This window comes from Carassius gibelio, chromosome A6, assembly GCF_023724105.1.
Source record: "Carassius gibelio isolate Cgi1373 ecotype wild population from Czech Republic chromosome A6, carGib1.2-hapl.c, whole genome shotgun sequence".
Lineage (NCBI taxonomy): Eukaryota > Metazoa > Chordata > Actinopteri > Cypriniformes > Cyprinidae > Carassius > Carassius gibelio.
Genome location: NC_068376.1, coordinates 18,306,260 through 18,328,834, shown reverse-complemented (window position 1 = coordinate 18,328,834; position 22,575 = coordinate 18,306,260). Strand labels below are relative to the sequence as shown.

The window sequence follows — 22,575 nt, the reverse complement described above, 5'->3', positions numbered from 1 at the left end:
ACAGGACAAAGTTACATTTTATTATACATAATTAATGTCTAGATCAAAAAAAAAAACTCAATCAGTAACACTTTACAATACTAAAATTCAGTTTGATAACCTTAATTATTACATCATGTATTATGAGCTAACAATGAACAACAATTTATTACTGCATTTATTGATGTAGGTTAATTTACAACCTGGCGCTCATTAATTCATGTGTCTGAATATATAATACATTAAAATATTAATTTATACAACTCGACATGTTAAAATGAATTCATATATGCAGAAAATCAACATATACAGGTGTTGTTCATTAAGATACTTAATGCACTAAATCGTATTGTAAAGTGACTTAAATCTCGAAATGCTTTGCGTTTGTAGTTTTACTTATTCATTATTCAGCAATTCACTGTCATTTAAATAGGCAGCAAAACCTATGAATAAAACATTCAGCCAATGATGCATTTTAAAAGACCATTTAGCTTAGCTAAGCATCATTATAATTTAGACAATTGTTTGATCAAAATTAAACTTATACATCAACGTGTTAGTTTTCACATATAAACAAATGAAGTGGCTACCCAACATGCACATTGCTATGTTTCAGCAAAGCTCAAATGGCAAGAAGTCTTCTCTGTGCTTGCTCTACACTGGAGGGGATTGACGGTCACTAGAGTCAACAAGGGCTTCCCTGAGCCCTCTGATCTCATGCTTAACAGAAAAGAAGGTTCAGCTATAATGACAGAAAGCTTAGAAATGATCAGTCTGTACAAGCCGTAATCCTGTGCACTGTGCAAGTTTCTATGCTCTGAGACACACAGAACCAAGACCAACCATTCAGTCGTGAAATAACGAAAAATATTTAATTTAATTTAACCATTTTCCCTGCATCCTATTCATTAATATATATATAATTGGGACGCAATCTAAGACACCCAGAGGAGCTGGCAGTTATGTAACTAAAAGAATTTGCCATCCCGCTCTGAACTAGAGGAGTAGAAAATGGACCGTAAGGAATCCTGGGCCTGAGCTTTAGTCTTTATCAGGATTGAATGCTTCCATTGGGCTGCGTTCATTTGGCTTCGAGCTGAAATCAACACACAGCTAGGTACAGTCTCAAATTTGACAAGCATTGAATTGAGATCCTGGTTGGAGAGTATCTACCTTCAGTGACAGAGCTCTTGCTGAGCCTTTCATTTTGTCAGATTAAAATTGGACAAATGGAAACTCTGTAAGACTTTTGACCTAACCACAAATGAATATTAGGATCACATCCAAAAGAATGGATCATTGCCATAAGAGTATAACCTAGAGCATGTGTTCAGATCTTAACCCACTAAAGGTAAAAAAAAAATATCCTCAGTGTGAGGATGATTAGCAGCTAAAGTCCTAGGAGTTCAACAATTCGAGTCCAAGGACTGTTTAAGCGACAGTCAAGTAATGCATCTTTCGAATTCAAAACAAGCCCTACCTTGCATCCAAACATAAGTGAGATGGTGCTGTTGGTGCATGCTACTTTACAGTGGCACAACATTGGCGAAAAGCAATCCAAGTTTTTGATGCTGGGAGACATTCTCTCTGCGTCCGGTCACTTCAATCCATCAGAGATTGAGGTGCCGGCCAATTGCTTCCACGAGTGCTGGCCGTTGCCTGCTTTTGACGTGCACCCTCATCTCTCGGCTCGGTCCGTGGCAGGGAGAGCAAAAGCGGCAATGTGATGCCTTCATCCAGGGAGCCCTTGTCAGTTGAGTCCACCGCTCTTCCGTGCGATCTCTTCGCTTGACTCGACTCAATCGGCCCGACAGATTAAAACGCTCCCGAAGAGAGCTGCACTTGAGGGAGCTCTGGAGAAGCCATGCTGCCTGCCGTGACCAGGGGGCGGGAGGAGGAGGTGCAGGAGGAGGGTTAAAGGGCAGTGGAGTGCGCAGGGTCTCAAGTCACAATGCAAAGGATTCTGCACGATCCATTAGCTCTGCTGCGCTTCCACCTGCTGCAGAGGAACCGCTGCCATCACTCGGAGGAAAGAGGAGCAGGTTTGGATGCTCTCCTACTCAACTATCCACACAAGACGCGGTGTACGGCGCGGAGAGAGAGAGAGCGCAGAGGTAAGCAGACCGGAGGGGGAGGGGCGAACAGTAGCGGTGAGCGTATTACACAGTTCACTAGAGAGAAACTGAAGAGTTTCTGAGCCGAAGGTTGCAGCGTGATGACCAGGAGAAGGGGATAAAAATGATCTGGACCATTCAGAGGTAAAAAAAAATAAAAACCAGGACACACAGAGACTGCTTTCTCAACAGATTTACAATCACAAGGACAACAGAGGAGGAAAGATACTGAATCAAACGGCAGCTAGTAAGGCCTCTAATGTACAGTTATGAAATCTGATCTCAAAAAGCAATATGTCAGTGAAGTTTTGAACTTTACCTAAAACAGATAACTGTAATTTATCATATACAAATATATGCCATGCTTTCCCATGTCAGTTCAATAGCTCAACCCTACTGTTTTCTTGAGTAAAAAAAAATCTAGTTCTAACAGTGAAAGCAGTCTCCAAAACATTCTGAGTCATTGTGTGACTTACTGTTTACTGCAAACATTTGTAACGGCTTCTCTGGTAAAACTGCACCTATCATAAAATTCTGAATATGTTCGTATACGTGTAGCCTAGCCGGAGTAATATTCCAAAATTTTATTGACTAAATTGTGTTCTATGGATAATTAAATTAATTATATTATTTAATAATAATTTATAATAATAACTTATAATAAAATAATTAAAACCTAAAATGTCCTAGATTAACTTCTGGTGCTTATTATGAAAGTAGTTAGACCATTGTCTTCTTTACTCTTCCTGTGCACAACTCAATGTAATGTGTATGTTCTCTATAAAGTTTTTATTTAGTCACCAAAGAATCACTGAGGAACTTGTGTCTATTCTGGACTGTTAAAAGAAACCCTGAAACTAGGGGTGCCTGATTTGGGAGTTTATTATTATTATTAATAGTAGTAGTAGTAGTAGTAGTAGTAGTAGTAATAGTAGTAGTAGTATTTTAAAAGCAATAATAATAATAATAATAATAATAATAATAATAATAATAATACATGTTATTATTTAAAAGAAAAAATTTAAATAACTGCAAAAATAAAAAGAGTATTTATTTATTTATTATAAAAAGACTATAAAATGTTATTAATTCATTTTCAAATGTTAAACCATTTAACTTTTATTTTTGTGGAAAATGACAAAAGCTCATTAAATGCTCTCGTTTGCTGAAAACAACCAGCTTGGGAAGATAGATGACATGTTGCATCCCCAAACGCACATCCAAAATCAGAGTACATGCAAAGATGAGTTAGCGTGGAGCAGAATTTACATAGAACCGAATCTCTCAGAGACACTGAAGACAGCAGAGTGCGAGCTGCTTGCATGTACAAGATCACAGTGCTGCGCTTCCTCACAAATATGCAGCACATATATTTATTGAATGAAACTACAGCCTTTGGGATTGGATAATGACACTAAGCCACACTAAGCTTTTGGTTTTATTTTCATTAATCACAGCCCAACCCAAAACAATAAATTAACTTCAAATAGACAATATTTTTGGCTAATGAACTATCAAACCACTAAAAGTATAACACAATTCCATAAAAATGCTGCTTTAACAAAAAAATATTTTGTCCTGTCTGTACAAAGGATGGGCAATAGTTTTAAAGGTTACCATTAAAGGTTCATTTCAGTATTTCAGGTGAAATTGTGAAGGTCCTCCTAAATTATAAAGCATGAGTTTATTAGAAGCCTGTAATAAATCTGAGTGTGATCATTTCTCCTCTGCCCCTCCTCCCTCCTCCCCACTGCCACACTACATCATTTGAGCTGTTACATCATCAGAGTGCAGGGAGGCATGCAGATCCCAGACTACTACAGCACACACACACACACACACACCTCACTATTAGAAACAAAAGCTTCATCTGTTGCAGGAAATTGTATCTTCATTATACAGCAACATGCTACTTATTCCATATAGTAGTAGTACTACTACTAGTGATAGTTTAACAAATATTTTCATGTCATTAAAAATAAAACATTTATATTTTTGTTAGTAATTTGTTAGTAAGTAATAACCACCTTAAAACTGGCAATAACTTAAGAGAACTTGCATTCATGTGGTTTCATAATATCCAGAATATTCACATCCAGAGTTATATTCTTCTGAGTGATCGTTAACTATAACTTAATTCGGTTAAATATTGCTATGATGAATGCTGATAATAAAAGGCTACATAGAGAAAGTTAATTTCTTGTTAACAAGATAAGAGCCACAGTTTCCCTGGTAAATATTTCAGTGGTTTTTGTGAATTAAGAGCAGAACACCATCCATCATCCAATCCTTTCTCCAGCAAAGTGATTTAATCTGGCAGCGTGACATTGGTGATATACACAATGACTTTTGGAGGAGTTTCAATCCAAAAAAATTATTCATCCAAAGATGAAGCTTATTATTAACTTCTAAATCAATCCCTTCCTCTGAGAGTTTCAAGGATAAAAGGGCGATTTGTACGTAGATCCATAAACTTGGTTTGGTGTTGAAGCATTTCTTTAAGCAAAGGTTTGTGTATTGCTTTGTGCTCAGCAGTTTCTCTGAGAACAATGACTTCTCTCCTAATAAATTGTGTTCGCAGGCTGATGCTAATCATTCGACTGCCTCGCAGAAGCTCTTCGAGAATATCTAGATGGCAGACTGCTGAATTCCCACGATACCATCAAAGAATCAGATACCAGCAAGACTGAAAAAGTGCGTGCAGAGATTCACATACATAAAGCGGAGAGAAACTGGTCTCTCATTGGCCAGATAGGTCTTTGTTCCAACATTAATTTCTGCTGAAATTTGTCTTTTAATACCTGGATGCAATCTTTTGCGTAAAGAGAAACGGCTATGTGATGAGATGGAAGGAAAAGTTACCAAACTAGCCAAAAGTTATCAAGGTGATTATGACAGATTTGGTAATATGCCATATGGTACAGTATATAGCCCAATAGCTCAGAATATATTCAGAGATTATCTAAAAGTGAAGGAATCTTACAAGCCTGAAGTGTCATTGTAATCAGCCTATAATGTGGGCCAGGTTTTTTATTATTTTCTTTTACTGTTCATATTTTTTTAACACCAGCTGTAATATATATATATATATATATATATATTTATATTGGACCTATAAATTAATAAATTTATTACATTTATTTATTTTAATAATTACTCAAAACCCAAAACTACTGTTATATTCTGCTACATATATTTACGTTTTAAATTATGTTTCATACTCTTATAATAAAATATGATTCTTAAATGATAATAATATTATAAACAAACAAAAAAAAACACATTTGATTACATTTTAAAGATAGAGTAAATTTAAGATGTATTGTTTTCATGAATAAACTTATTTTATTGTAGAGCATTTTTGGTTAAATTGGTAACTTAATTCATAAATCACAGAATCTAAAAAAAATGTTTTTTAAATTTAAACAAACAGGTTATGTTTACATTCATTCCCAAGGTTTAACAGACACGTGGAAAGTATTTCCTTTCCCATTAATGCTAAATGAAGAACGTGACAAATACTGATAAGGAAAAAATATTGATTGTATTTTTGGACATATGGCCAAGCCCTAGTCCATCATGTATAAACTAGGAAATGTCAGCGTTAGCTGAATAGGGGAATTAGATTATGTTTAATTAAATTTGATTACAGTGGATCTTTACATTTGTTTGTTAAATTTCTAATGAGCTCAGAAATATGCAGTATCTGCACTCAGTGGACTTGTGTTAAGTGTTATGATGACACACAGTGGTCAGATGTTACTGTCAGATACAGAAAGCACAGCTACTGAGGAGGAACAGAAATGTACTCAAACAGTGAAATACCAGGATATTACACAGTTTCACTGCATTTCTACCTAATACTCAGTCAAACACATTGCTGTATTACTTTTTTTATGTAAGGGTTCCAGGTCACTGGGGCCATTTTTCTTCTCCATCATATGAGAATGACCAGAGGAACTGAAGGGATGAGAACAGGTCTGAAACCATCCAATTATATCACAGCTTTGACATTAATGAAACCGAAGACAGAAGAGATTTCATTCAACAGTACTCATTAATAATTTATATAACATTAAGTTGGACAAAGAGCATGTGAAGACGGAGTAGGGATATGCAGCATTACAGATTTTCAAAATCAATTAGTCAGTTATTTGTGTAAATGACTAGTCAATTAATCAGTCTTAAGGAGGCTCTGTATAATTAGGGGACAGAACAAGGTCTCGAGATTCATTTTTAAATAAGCTGACCAACCATCATAAACATAAGAGTCATGGCGGGTCACTGAAACAACATCAAAAACTTATTGATCATGACTATACACAATTACAAAAAAAAGATATACACACACACACACACACAGACACACACAGAAAACTGGTAACACTTTATAATAAGGTTTGGTATGCAAGATTAATGGATGCAATATAATAGTTTTTTTAATTAGCAATACTTTAAAAGTATTTATTAATGCAGATTTATGCAAATGTAGATTGAATTGTTTTATGAATTAACATACTTACAAAAATATACTTCTGATATTTATTTAAACAAATTCATTTAATGAATGTTTAATACAGGGTTATTATAGTTTACTAAAAACAAAACAAATACAATTTCCATTACTTAAAAGAAAAAAAATATATTTTAGTTAACATTTATTTTATTTCAACTTCATTTTTCAATTTTATTTCTCGTCATTATTTAGTTGAACTCGATGTACTAAAATAACTAAAATTAAAACTGAAATTTAAAAACGATGTAAACATATTCATATTTTCAACTGCATTACAAAACCTGAAGAAGAAAAAAATCTCATAAAACAGAAAATATAAATGTAAGCTGCAAAAATAAATGTACAAATATTAATGTAATAGTAATACTATAACCGTATCTATTAATAATATCAATGATAAATAAATAAATAAATAAACATTGGTTCATAATTAGTTCACAATTCTTAATGCACGAATTGATCAATTCACACTCATTGTAAAGTGTTACCAAAAAATAATTATGTAAAATATTATTATAACACTGTTCATTGGTGAGATGTCTTGGGAAAAAATATAGCAACAGAAAAAATGTATAAATAAAAACTGTGCTAGAAAAGCATAAAAGACAAAAATAAAAAATAAAAAAATAAAATGGACAATGAAGAACATTTGTACCAACTCAACAGTCTGATTATTAACCTCAAGGGGTAGACCATCTGTTGACTAAAATAATAATAATAAAAAGAATGCTTTCAGCAAGCAGCTAAATGTGAAGAAACCAACACTTCAAAACAACATCCACAAAACAACAAAAATACACCATCTAGGCCATCTAGACAGCCATAACTGGAAACACCACTTAAAATTTTAATGTAACTATGACAAGACAAGAATTCGATTATACACAAGAGCAAGTATTTGGCTTCTCATGTTCTCTCTTCTTTCATTTCCAGCCCACAGCAAGGTATAGAGCATGGTCTTCAACTAAAATTGCTGGAGGCCGAATCCTCCTCACCAGCCAAGGTCCGGACAATTATAGAAAACCATGAACAAATGCTTTTTCACCAGACCATGGTATCTGCACGATAATTAAGCTCAAATGTAAGACTTTAACACCATCACAAATAAAATAAAAATGACTTTAAAAAGCACGATTTACAGTTCAGAAACAAGTTTTCACAGATTTTTTTTTTTATAAAACTATAAATTTCACCTTTCAGCCTTTAAACCATTTTTTTTTATATATATAAAAATGGATTTCAAATAATCAATTATTTTATTCATTTAAACAATTAAAATCATCAATTGATTGTTATATTAAATAACAAATATATTTTACTGGCCTAATTGTTAAAATTTTTATAATGCATTACCTTCTTATAGGGTGTACTCACACTGCCAGTTTGAACCATGCCCGAGTGCGTTTGACCACCAAAGCGCGGTTCGTTTGACTAGTGTGAGTGCTCCGAATCGTGCCCGGGCGCGGCTCGATTAGCCGGCCCTGGCCCGCTTGGAAGAGGTGGGCCAGGGCACGATTCAGTTGGACTCGGGCGCGGTTCGCATGCAGTTTGAGCGCTAACCGTGCTGGAGCACGGAAAAGGACGCTTTGCATCACGGTTTTGCGACGCTCCAAAACCAACATGGCAGGGAAAGGGTCGCTTTGGTCTACGGCAGAGGTGCAAAACGCATAAAAACTAAAAACTGCAAAGTCCTTGCTGCACTTCAGCTGGTACCTTGCAAACATCCTCATACGAGCAGCACGATTACGTGAAAATTTTCGCGCCACTAAGGCGACACATCTGTTTAACAACAGGCTGTGGACCAAACAACACAAAATTATCCACAAAGAAAACAGAGCAATGCACTCCATTGTGTTCATAGAGCACTGCTCTTCCTGTTTATCCCGAAACCGTCGCACCATAATGACGTAAGCATGCTCCGGCACGAATGCTGAAACCCTATATGTGAGTGCAGGCCAGAGGGGGAGTGGGGAGGGGGGACAATCGTACTCGGGCCCGGTTCATGGCAACCGTGCCTAGTGTGAGTACACCCATGGATACACCAATTCACATTTACAAATCTGCGTGTTTGTAGCATAAAAACATCGATTGATTTTCACATTGACTTGAACAAAAATAGCAGAGGTGCTTATTGAAAATGCAAATTAATTATCTGCCAGCAGGAGGCACTTTCGGAACGGCAGAAATACAGCGCTTTCCCCAGTGTCAACACCTTTTCAAGTTTAATCATCAAATTAATTATGTTTGATGTGTCTGCTTTCTGCTCTCTTTACTGCACGCATGAATGCTGAACTGAACACAGCAACGGTTAACTGTAGTAGCAACCCGTGGCAGTGTAGGCCCCAAACTGCTCTACTGAGCTGACCTTGATGTGTTTGATATAAATTTGGTTTTTTATTTTTTTTTAAATACAATAAAAAAAAAAAAATAAAAAAAAAATTATTTTAAAAATGTCAAAAGGCTAGACCCCTTGTATAGAGTATGTTTAGGCCCTGTGTGCATGACTGACTCTTCCACATACATGGTCCAGCCCTCCCCGATCTGCAATCTGTCACAATGCCTCATACAGACGAAATGTTGCTCTTGCACAGCCACATAGGAGCTCTCTGGGATAGCCCGGTAAGATATGGTGACAGCTCTGGAGGTATCAGTGATATATAAAGACCTCTTTCTTCCCAACAATGAGAGTTTCAGCTCCAGCACTTCTGGAAGAAGATGAGGAACTCCCCTCTGTGGTCAAAACGTGAAGCACAGAATCATTTTGATAACGTGCTACTTGTTTCTCTCATGGAAATGCAATGAATCTGATCAAATGCCTTGTTTTAACAAACCTGTGCCATACTTTATAGCCTCAAGGATTCTGTAAATAATCAACAACTACTATTATGACTATGATTAATTAATTAATTTATAAATAATATTAATTGATAGTATGATTATGGTTATTAATTAAATAATAAATAATATTAATTGGTATTTATGATTATTATTATATTATAATCATGTTAATATTATTAATCAACTACTACAACTAACAATATTTATACAAAATAATTAAAATTAATGATTATGTTGAATAACCGTAATACTTCATTTAATTTAATATTAATTTATATAATAATAATAATAATAATACAACTGAACAACAGCTAGTAGTAACATAAAAAATGCAAGAAATATGCTTTTAATTGTAATATTGTAGTTATGTTTAAAGCAACATTAAAGGGTTTAGGCTTACAAATGCGTAAACGTGTCTTTAGGATTATTATTTAGTGCAAGATTTAGGCAAATTGAGCAGTGTCTGTTACAGGATTCCGAAAGTCATGCAAGTGATACTGAACTTTTTATGATCGCTCATCAAACATTTATGAGGTTAATAAATATATTATAAACAGAATGAATAATTAGTCACTCAATAAGTCACTCAAATATTTGCATTGAAGCACTGCACACATAAATAAAAGACACATCATTCTCACAAGCAAATCTAAAATTTGACTTTATTAACATCTGTGTAGGCCTGGGCGAAAAATCGATTGAATTAATTAATTCGAATTTTTTGTTACAGGCGATTAAAAAAATAAGTAAATCGAGTTTTTGTGTAATGGCGCATTTTTGGCTCCCCGGAGCTTCCGTAGCGTTAGTTTCACATGGCAGTATGACAAGCGACAACAACAACATCATAGCACACACGAAACAGCAAGCTACAAAATGGCTACCGGTGAGAGTTGGAAGTTTGTTCCCAAGAAAAGAATAAAATCATCTGTTGTTTGGAACTGGTATGGGTTTGCTGCGACAGATGTGGAGCAAGAGATCCCACGCTGCCTAAAGCCCATCGCAGTCAAAAGCAGCAGCACCAGCCGAATATGAAAATGGGGGTTACATTTGTCTTGCTTTTGATTAGGGCTGCTCCGATCACGATCGGCCGATCGTTAATGCGCATCTCGTCAGTAAAGCCGGTTTTCTAATCAGCGGTAAATTCCCCCAGGTGCGTGATTTCACATCGAGCAGCTGTTACTACAAGAAGCCATAACTGAGAAGATGCGCAAATACTTCATTTTCAGCGTTTATTTGCGCATCTTCTCAGTTATGGCTTCTTGTAGTAACAGCTGCTCGATGTGAAATCACGCACCTGGGGGAATTTACCGCTGATTAGAAAACCGGCTTTACTGACGAGATGCGCATTAACGGTCGGCCGATCGTGATCGGAGCAGCCCTGCTTTTGATTAATTAAAAGCAAAATTTGCTTTAAGTTGTCTGCTGTTTGTACTTATTGCTTTCCTTAAGTAGGGGGGAAAATCGGAAAAAAAACGGAAATCGAATTAAAAAAAATAAAATCAGAGATTATAGGCCATATCGCCCAGGCCTACATCTGTGGTTATTTCACACACACACAAAAAACTAATATAGTGTAAATAATAATAAAAACAACGTTTTATTTCTCAAATGAACCTACATAGACTGAAAAGTAGTATGGCAAGACCTATTCACAGAGCCAGTTCATGCAGCAACAGACTGAGAACCACTGTTCTGGAAAAATACAACTTCGAAATTGATCAGGGTTTTGTTTTGATTTTTTTTGTCTCTTTTTCTTTCCAGTTTGCATTACACTAGACCAGAACAAAGTGGTCACCCTGTTTCCTAAGTGTTTCACAAACCATTTCCTGGTTCTGTTATGTACAGTAGAGGGCAGTGTTCAATTGCTTTCTGACACTCAAGGATGCCAATGAAACTCAACAAAGGAAAAAAATAGGCTTTTTGAAAATAGCCTCATTTTCCAACTCCCCTAGAGTTAAACAGTTGAGTTTTACCATTTTCGAATCCATTCAGCCAATCTCTGGGTCTGGCTTTATCACTTTTAGCTTAGCATAGATCATTGAATCGGATTAGACCGTTAGCATCTCGCTACTCTTCTGTAGTTACATCGTGTACTAAGACAAAAGTAATGATTTTACTCCAGTAAAATAGTCCCCAGCTAGTTTGTGTAGTTGCAGCAATAGCAGAGTTGCTGAGGATTATTTTCATGTTAAATGCCCAGAGATAAATGTTGAATTAATTCCACCGGAAGTGTTGGAGACGTCATCTCACTATTCCCTAATGCAGAGAGCATCATTGACTGACAGCCAAAACACCAATTTGAAGCATATCAGTAACACACGATTCATTTTTAAGATGTGTATGTACATAGCTAAAAAAATAAATAAATAAAAGTAACTTAATTTATTACCTGCAATGTTTATGGTCTTTCTGGGCAGGATTAGCTATATGTTAAAATCATTTAAGTCTGCTGTGCACTGAGACAGATAACGGATTCATCACAAAATAGATTTCTTTATGCAAGTAATTATGAAAAAAATCAACATGTATATGGTATTAGTATCAGAAATGTACAATATTTAGGAACTTCTATAAAGTTATCTTAGGAAATGTCTTCTTTCTGAAGAAAATTTTCATGAATGTGATTCCTTGATTGTTTGATTTTGTTCTGAATTTACGATTCCAATATCCAATACCTTTATCCATCCCTTACCTCTGAAATGGCACTTTCTCTGTCTGTAAACATGAAGGGATTGTATGGCTTGCAGGTGGTGACCTATGAAAGCTCAAACTGACTCATGGCTCCTTCACATCACCTCCAGTCCTTCCTGCCTCCCACACAGAGAAAAATCACGCTGACACCACTCCATCAGTTGAGCTCACAGATCTGAGCTCTCAGCAGGCAGAGACACCTCACCGTTCTGTAATCACGCTCCCTTCAAACACAGACAATGACACTGAACGAACTGCGAACAGAACATGTGCTGAAGGGATACCCATATTTGCTTTAAATGTATGGCCACTAAATGGCATAAATGACCCACGCAGCCGATTTCCCAGCCGTGCTAGTTTATTGTCATATCATTGGACAGATTCTTCTTTCCAAAACAAAACAAATAAATAAATAGCCTAATACTGAAATAATACATTCATTTAAACTCAAAATCACTATGTCCATTCATTCAAGCAATCATTCATTTATTTATTCATTCAATTATAATTTTTTTAATTGGTTAGATATTCATTAATTCATTCATTCAATGGGTTATGTATTCATTCATTTAATTGGTTCCTCGTGCATTAAGGGATACTCCACCCCAAAATGAAAATGTTGTCATTAATTACTTACCCCATGTCATTCCAAACCTATTAAAGCTTTGTTCAGCCATGCATTCAGTCAGTTAGTCATGCATTCATTCATTGTCTTATTCTAATTCATGCATTCAGTCAGTTAGTCATGCATTCATTCATTGTATTATTCTTATTCATGCATTCATTCAGTTAGTCATGCATTCATTCATTGTATTATTCTTATCCATGCATTCTTTCAGTTTTCCATGCATTCATTCAATGCGTAAATAATGCATTGAATGAATGCATGGAAAACTGAAAGAATTATTATTCACGCATTCATTCAGTTAATAATGCATTCATTCAATGCATTATTCATGCATGCATGCATTCGTTCATTCATTCATTCAGTTAATTCAGTAAGACACTTAGTTAGCAACATTAAGTTGGATAATATACAATCAGCTGTTCATTAAAATCACAAAAGTAACCAATTTAGGGTGATACAAGGCCTAGAGATTACATTTTCATTTTCACATACTGCTGAGATTATATAAAAGATTATATTCATAAATTCTAAAAATCTGTAAGCAATGCAGTGGACATCATTTATAGGTTTTACTAAAGCCACAATGTAATGGGCCTATAATCACAGTTCACATATCCAGGGGGAAGTGACACAGGAAACTCCTTTAAATAGAGCTTCAAATGACTAAAATAAAATGCTGAATCCCCTTATAATGTGGCGTGGAGATGACCTCAAACTGTATGGAAAAAAAGAATTAGAAATTTTGGTGTCCCAAATGCATCTCCTTATGAGGGAGAGAAAAAAAATGCAGCCCTATACATTACACTAAACTATTCTCACACATTTAGGTTTTTAAATAAGACAACAAGCATTTCCTAAATACCCTCAACACAAGATGGCTTGATGGCCAAGGTCCAGTGTGACAGTTTCAGCCAGTGTTGCATTCTTTAATGCCTTCTAGTGGGTTAAACACTAATTTTAAGTGATGTTTTTGAACACTGCTGCGGTGAATTTTGTTTATTTAAATGCATCACCAAGCTTTTTTTCTTTTTTTTTCCTTTTTTTTTATACAGCTGAGGACGAGGATGTTGCATGAACGACTAGTGATTTTTTTTATATTTTTTATTACAATTATTTAATTTAAATAATATTTTATTTGTATAAATATTTTAATATTTTATTTATTTATTTTATTATTTTAAATGTGGAAAAAGTTAAAATGTTGGCAAGGCAAGTGCAAATCTGAACTACATGGGGCACAGTCCTGATGGGCCAGTAAAAGGAAAAAAATCCTTACTGTTAAGTAGAGCTGGGCGATATGGACCAAATATTATATCTCGATATACGATATAGATCTCGATATCTTTACAGGAAAAATAACCCCCCAAAAACTACTGCAAAAACAAATATGGCAAATATTACACATTTAGGGCCCTTTGAAACTTTTTATTTTATTTTTCACCATATGTTTTATTGTTACCTAATTCTGCGTTTTAGCATGTGCAATTATTTAAATGCATAAAAACAACTTAATTAGTTACAAAAAAATTCTTAAAATAGCCTTATGTGAAATGTTTTTTCCCTTCAGAAATTCTGTGTATTTACATTTTTCTGGTTATCAAATGAAGTCATAAAACATTCATTTAATTTATCTTTTAATTATTTAAAATTAAGCAAACTTTATTTTTTGGCAAACAAAGGGGATTTACTATTAAAAATAAAACATGGAATAAATTTGATTAATTCTTAAATAATTATGTTTGTTTCATTTTAATAGGAGAAGTAGCGGGCTATGTAAATTCTGTTGAACAATAGTAATAGATTTCAGGCAAATATTTTTATTTTGAAGGGTTTACCCTTACAGTTCTGTGTATGCCATACCACAGTCTATGATGTGATATGACGCTAGTTTTACTCAAATCAAGTGTTCAGATGCTCATGAAGTGACTCTCAGTGCAGTTCTGGAGATGTTCCTCATGTGTTTACGTCCAAATTTAGTGAGACGACAGAAGCTGAAATCAGCGCAAGCATCACGCGCACTTCCGTGTGTGTAATGAATGAAGACGCGCTTCTGCGCCATTCATTAACAGAGACACGCAGAACATGCAGGATTCATATTTAAATAGACTTTTCCGGGTTAATATTTGCAGATATTAGTCCATATTGCGATTTGATGCAAGTGCAACGAGCTACTTTTGATTAATTTATTCAAAATTTGACAAATTCCGTGACATTCAGTGTTAAACTATAAATTGTTAAGGGGGGGTGAAATGCTATTTCATGCATACTGAGTTTTTTACACTGTTAAAGAGTTGGATTCCCATGCTAAACATGGACAAAGTTTAAAAAATTAAGTTGTACGTTTGAAGGAGTATTTCTGTTCCAAAAATACTCCTTCCGGTTTGTCAAAAGTTTCGGAAAGTTTTTTTCGAGTATGGCTCTGTGTGACGTTAGATGGAGCGGAATTTCCTTATATGGGTCCTAAGGCACTTCTGCCGGAAGAGTTTTTGGTTGCCAGGGCAAGACAACCCTGCACAGATTACCAAAAGAAAAACAGCATTAAGGGACCAGTGGATGGAGTTTATTTTTACATTTTTGCATCCACGGAGTTGTGCCCCTTGTCAAAAAATCCTATTGGAATTTCACTTTGTCCTATTGGATCCTACTGGATTCTTAAAATCCTATTGGACATTCTGATTGATTTTAATGGAATTTCACTTTGTCCTGTAGGATTTTATTTGAGGTTTAGAATCTTATTGGATATTGTGTTTAATTTAATGGGATTTAATACAATGAACAATGTCTACATCAGGGTGAGTTTAGGCAAACTGGAAGTACTATTTGTTCATAAAATAAATACAACGGAAAAGTTTACCTTTAGAATAAAAAAAAAAATCCCATATAAACATTCACCCAACTGGATCCCATTCAAATCCTATAGGAATGATCCTACAGGATATTTATGTCTTGTCCTACAAGACTATTCCTATCAGAATACTGTAGGAACGGTTCCAAAATATGAAAGAAAATCCAATTAGATTCCTGTACAGTTTTCTTATTGGAATCCTTTAGGATTTTTTGACAAGGGGCAAGTGTTTGTGCCCTGCATTTCGAAGATGCTTGTTTTACAAACAAGGTCCAGTTTGACGCCGGATTTGCACATTGTTTATTTCTTAAGGATAATGCAGTCCCAACGAAAAAGGGTCACGATCATGTGTTGGAACCGCATGCGGTGAGTAAAACTGCTTCAAATATCTCTGTGTTGTTAACTTAGCTATCGGCGCGTAAGCACATCAAGTAAACAACATGCGATGTTGTCATCAAACTGCACTTTCCACATGTACAGCTTAAAAAAATATAAAAAAGACGACAAAGTGGAACTTAGTCATTTTCCAAAACCGCTAAGCAAATATATACAGTTTTAGTACATACCACATAGAGATGTCGCTGCTGATGCTGCTCTTGTTAAATTTCAGCCTCTGGGTCTGATTCTGGATCATAAATATACGCTGAATCTGTTAGCCATGGTTTGTTTTGGTTGGTTTTGTCCTCATGGTAATGTCACAGCTTCCAAACGCTCTCAATGCAAAAGCCTACTGGCGCTCGTGATTCTTTAGCTCCGCCCACACGTCACGCCTCCAGCCTGTCGTGTTTTTCCGGGAAAAATCGGTACAGACTATCTTTCTCTTATGAATATAATAAAACTAAAGACTTTTTGGAGTTATGAAGGATGCAGTACTACTCTATAGGTACTCAAGATTAACAGGATATTGAGTGAAAACGAGCATTTCACCCCCCCTTTAAACTTTTATGACTGGATTCCGCGATTCTGTGCACATTTTCTGCATCACGGAAATCATAGGGCCATACAGTAGACATCTGCCTGCTGTTCGCCCTACGCCTTAAACTTAAAGTCCTTTTTTTGTGACTTTTTTTTTTTAGGCTAGTTCTGTACACGCGAGGGGAGGGGGGACAAATGCAAGAAGGCGGGGGGTGAGGGAGCACAACACAGAGAAGGCAAACAAGCAAAGTGGCGGAATCAGAATTAAATATAAACAATGTATCGATATATACGATATGTCAAAATCCATATCGTATTTAAAAAATATCATGATATATTTTAAATATTGAGATATCGCCCACCCTTACTGTTAAGCTTATAAAACACTGATGTCCTGAAAATGTTTTCACGAATAAAGAACATTCTGTTTCCTCTACTACATATGGATTAAGCCACTCATATTTTCACACTTACCAAAGCAGCAGCAGTGAGCTGTTAATATGTCATGTTTAAGAGGAAGTGACATTTCATCACACCTTCTGAAAAACAGTTTGCCCTGAAAACTAGATTCTGACTGTCAAACTATTTTATTTTAATTTTCTTGCACTGCACTCTGATCAGACATTATATTAAAAACAACTGGATGGAAAGAAACAGACCGAATGGAATAGAATGCAACACTTGACACTTTGTCTTAAAGCCAAAAAAGGATAAGGTCATTGACTGGTCATTTCAAAATCTGAATGGCTGCACATAATGCTCCTCCTGCCAGCATCAGTGCCCTGGCTGGGTGCATTACTCATTGACTCAAAGGAAACCAGAGCATCTGGACTAGAGATCACCCCAGGGCTGTGTTTAGCCTGACCTGGTTGGGCAAAAAGGACACAGAGATGAATCTCTGCTTAATAACTCCAAGCAGACCCTGGCCTCTCAGTGACCAAGCTATAAAACAAAAAATTATCCATAATGGGCCAGTCAATATTCTAAGGTACACTACCATTCAAGTGATTAGGGGAGGTAAGATTATTATTATTTTTTTAACAAAGCTGTCTATATGATCAAAAAAAAAAAAAAAAAAGAGTAATATTGTGAAATAGTATTACCATTTAAAATAACTGCTTTTATTATAACATTTTAATATGTCATTTATTCCTGTGATGACAAAGATGAATTTTCAGCAGCCATTACTGAAGTCTTTTGTGTCACGTAATCCTTTAAAAAATATATATAATATACAGATTTGGTGCTCAAGAAACATTTTTATTTATTATCCAAGAAACAATTATGCTTTTTACATGTTTTTGAAATAAACCTTTTAAACAATATATATAAATGTCTTTGCTGTCACTTTGTTTTATCAATTTAATGCTTTCTTTGATCAATATTAAATAAAACTTTTGAATTCTACAACAGGTTTACCTCAAAACCCAATCAAACCCCCCCCAAACAAACAAACGTTCTACTAAATTCAAATTTTCCATCGCTCATTTGTCTTTGCTCAAGAAACTGCATCGAACAAGTCATATAAATGAAAAACTATAAAAAAAATTTTTTTTAAAACTATAGAATATAGGCCTCAGAGTGTGTGATGGAAAATTCCCTGTGCTGTGTGTCGTATACTCACATTTTTAATAATGTAAATAAATTTTGGCACAGCATATCACCCGTGTTTCTGGATTTCAGGAGAATTTCGTTTGAAGTCCCCTGAGAGTCACCTAAAGGACTGTGGTGATGCTTAATATATGCAATGAACAATGGCCAGCAGCAAAAAAAAAAAAAAAAAAAAAAAAACAAGCTGACAGTCTTACTCAACATACTTATACACTGACAGGTAATTTATTCCTCTCAGACCGGCAGGGTCACACTCAGGGGTGGGCGGCCGCCTCCAGCTCCACTGCAGGTGTCTCGTTAGATTGCCTGCACTGCCTTGTCAAGTCCACTGGAGTTAAACTATAAGAGAGCAGCTACAGCACAACACAGACTACACAGGTCTGGGTCTTTTTTTTTTCCCCTCTCTACACTAGCCAAATATGGGTTTCACGACTAGACATGTGCCGGTATTCAGAAATGCAATATATCATGATAATAAATATGTACGATATTGTTATCGTGGGCACTTCTAAATACTGTGAATTATTATATATTACAAATTATTCATAAGTTTGAATGCATTTTAAGAATACTATTCCCACGAACTGCTCAAAATGCACAACACTGCTGTATGCTGTTTGAAAGAGTGTGCACTCTGACGTAAACAAGCCTGCTGACTTGACAGTTGTCCAAAGACGACCATTGACACCTTGCACAAGGAGGTCAAGACATCAAAAGGTCATTGAAAAAGAGTCTGGCTGTTCACAGAGTTCTGTGTCCAAGCACATTAATAGAGAGACGAAAGGAAGGAAAAGATGTGGTAGAAAAAAAGTGTACAAGCAATAGGGATAACCACACACTGGAGAGGATTGTGAAACAAAACCCATTCACAAATGTGGGGGAGATTCACAAAGAGTGGACTGCAGCTGGAGTCAGTGCTTCAAGAACCATTGCAAGACATGGGTTTCAGCTGCATTCCTTGTGTCAAGTCACTCTTGAACAACAGACAGCGTCAGAAGCATCTAAGGACAAAAAGGACTGGACTGCTGCTGATTGGTCCAAAGTCATGTTCTCTGATGAAAGTAAATTTTGCATTTCCTTTGGAAATCAGGGTCCTAGAGTCTGGAGGAAGACAGGAGATGCACACAATCCATGTTGCATGAGGTCCAGTGTAAAGTTTCCACAGTCAGTGATGGTTTGCGGTGCCATGTCATCTGCTGGTGTTGGTCCAATGTGTTTTCTGAGGTCCAAGGTCAACACAGCCGTATACCAGGAAGTTTTAGAGCAATTCATGCTTCCTGCTACTGACCAACTTTATGGAGATGCAGATTGGACCAACAGGACCAGGCACCTACACACAGTGCCAAAGCTACCAGTACCTGGTTTAAGGACCATGGTATCGCTGTTCTTAATTGGCCAGCAAACTCGCCCTGACGTTAATAAAATATATGGTGTATTGTGAAGAGGAAGATATGATATGCCAGACCCAAGAATGCAGAAGAGCTGAAGGCCACTATCAGAGCAGCCTGGCCTCCTATAACACCGGAGCAGTGCCACAGACTGATCGACTCCATGCCACGCCGCATTGCTGCAGTAATTCAGGCAAAATGAGCCTGATTTCCCTTAATTGTCAGTTATAATCATCAAAATTAAAAGAAATAAAAATTAGAAATATATCAGTCTGTGTAATGTGTAATGAATGAATATAATATACAAGTTTCACTTTTTGAATGGAATTAGTGAAATAAATACATTTTTATGATATTCTAATTATATGACCAGCACCTGTATATAAACACTCATACTTCCTCAATTGTGATAAAACATCAATCCTGTGTTACCATATAAGCAGTGAGGCGATAAAATGAGAGATTATTAGCCAATAATAATCAAGTAGGTATTTTTTTTGTATGTAAGTTTCTTAAATAAAGTGTGCGTTGGAAAACATCCCATTTAGCAAATATACAAGTTCACTTTTTAAAATGCAGTGCTTTTTTCTTTTGTCTGTTTCTCTTCTACTCTGAGCTCACATACTTCATATTACATCCAAGTTCCCAATAAAGCTGTTCCCATTAAGTGTAGAGTTCAGTCTAAGCTAACAGACTACCATGCAGCTTGTGATTAACAGCCTTATTTTTTATGGTGAAGTGTTTGATCATCTCTGTAAATCCAATTTCTTTGTGACATTTTTGTGATTTTTTGTTAGAACACAATAGCAACACCGGAGTGTTTCCTCGCTCCAAATTCAAACAGACAGCCAACAGCATGATAGTCAAGACATAAAAGCTGGGGGTCTCACTGCACCAGACTGGATCTCCCCACACACACGTCACCCACTCTGCAAGCTCAACACATTGTACATATGAGAGGCAGACTGAAAGAAAGAGAGAGCCAGAATGGGTACCGTGCATAGTCTAAAGAGCGAGATGAAGTCAGAAGGCAAAGACTAGGGCTGTCAGAACACTGCACAGACAAATCGCATATAATAAGATATATACCATTTTTTTTTTTTTTTACAAAAGTAAAAATCCTCAGAAATATAAAACCGAGTGTGCATGTGGGGACAGTAAGTGAGTGAATGGGAAGTGACTCAGTAAGCGTGGAAGTGTGAGTGCAGAACTCTGCCACAGCGTCAGACGGCTCCCACCTGCTGTCACCCCAGCAGCGCTAGACACAGACACACGTACCTCACCTCGTTGACCTCTGTGATCCCTGCTGACATCAACACAGCAGTACAACCAAACAGTACTGAATAAAATAACTGACTGCATAGTGACAGTTGTTCAACTACAACAAACTATTGCCAAACTGCCATATTTAAGACAGAACACACAAGAAAATTGATTTATGACTAATTATTCAAACAGCATTTTTTTTCAGGAGATATAGCATAAGCTATTAAAACAGGACAATCTTTTACATTTAAATGACTTGATTATTTGAAATGCAAATGCATAAAATAAGCTATAATTGCTATATGCAATATGCTACATGCTATATGCTATATTTTCCAGAAACAAATAGGCTGTAAGAGGCAGAACTCGTGTAAAACCTCTGATCATACTTCTAACGATACATATATTCAAAAGAAAGAGAAACACCGCTTCAAAATGGAACAAACAGCGACATCATTTCCTCCTCAAGGTGTCAAATCTTGTCAAATATCAATAAAATGTTACAACTCTGCCATTTTTAATTTCTAGTTGACAAATTTGGTCAAGAAGACAATTCTTAACAACAAGATCTGCATTACTTGATCATAAGAAATCATTCTAATATACACTTTTGACCTGTATTCATAGTTCATTAGTACACTGTATCCTGAGATACTGGATCCTGAGAAATATGAATGTCCAAAGAGGCTTTAAATCTTTACGTTTCATATGCATAATATTTGTAATATGCCATAGAAACAGCACCAACAGTTAACATGGACCAAACTAATATAGAATACAGCATAACCAAGCAATATTGATCTCTATAAATGGCAATCAAAGACAGAAAAATAACACCGCATGACACATGAGCAATTTTATAAGCAAGATACTTTACATTCAGTCCCTCATCTGAATCCTCCATTTAGCCTGGGACGTCCTCTCCAAGTCTTCACAGAATGACACCACGCAATGACCTTGAGTAATTCAACTGCCCATTAACACTTTCAGAGCTTATTCTTTCTACTCGAGTGCATTTCAGCTGACCAAGACAAAGATCAAATTCTCTTACAGTCAAAAATAGGTCTTTCCAAAGACAATTAAGGGATAAATGCTAAGCTACTTAAAGCTTAAAAGGTAAGCCAAGGAAACATTTACTCTGCTCAATAAGAAAAAAAAAACCTTCTAGGCACAATAATAAAATATTTAATTCATAAACTGTCCTTTCATGAAATGCATTTAATTTGTATCAAAATGTTCAGTTTAATTATTCCAAACATGTAATATACAAGTTAACACAAGATAAAAGTTCACAAAAGTTCCAAAAAGTTAAGTGCTAACAGCGAGTTTTTGCTGCTATAATTGTAGAGAAATATTCAAAGCACAGCTGCTGCACACAAACCTGCAAGAGAACTCAAATGAACCCTGCCAGAGCCCTGAGAGAGAAACTCTCTCACAAATCACACAATCCCAGGACATGGTGAGCTCTGATGGTAATCTGTAATGATAACATCTGTGCAGGTTACAACTATTGCAGGACTCAAACACATTAACTAAAAATAGAATAGTAGGAGTTTGTTAAAACAGGTTGATTTACTCAGTTATGAATCGAGGAGGGTGATAATGACAAGTGTTTGATTTACTGTGTAAACATACTCAAACTGATGTGATGTGGGGAAAGACAGAGGTGAAGAATAGTTGAATAAAGTTGTTATTTTTGTTTTCTTTTCATACAAAATGTATTCTCATTGCTTCATAACGTTGCGGTTGAACCACTGATGGCAGATGTACTACTCGACAATGCT

General features: G+C 35.8%; 1 protein-coding gene across 13 annotated transcripts in view; it reads right to left on the bottom strand.

Moving 5' to 3' along the window:
* LOC128015600 (disks large homolog 1-like) overlaps positions 1–22,575 on the bottom strand; it is a 112,683-nt gene that overhangs the window by 79,767 nt on the left and 10,341 nt on the right. For 2 of the 13 annotated variants that reach the window (XM_052599560.1, XM_052599561.1), the window contains exon 1: positions 1,460–1,710. The exons of the other annotated variants lie outside the window; for them this stretch is intronic. In XM_052599560.1, the coding sequence (XP_052455520.1) occupies positions 1,460–1,561 (102 nt within the window). In that variant the 5' untranslated portion in view covers positions 1,562–1,710. Of the gene's footprint in view, positions 1–1,459; positions 1,711–22,575 lie in introns of those variants that run through there. 13 annotated transcript variants of the gene reach the window in all.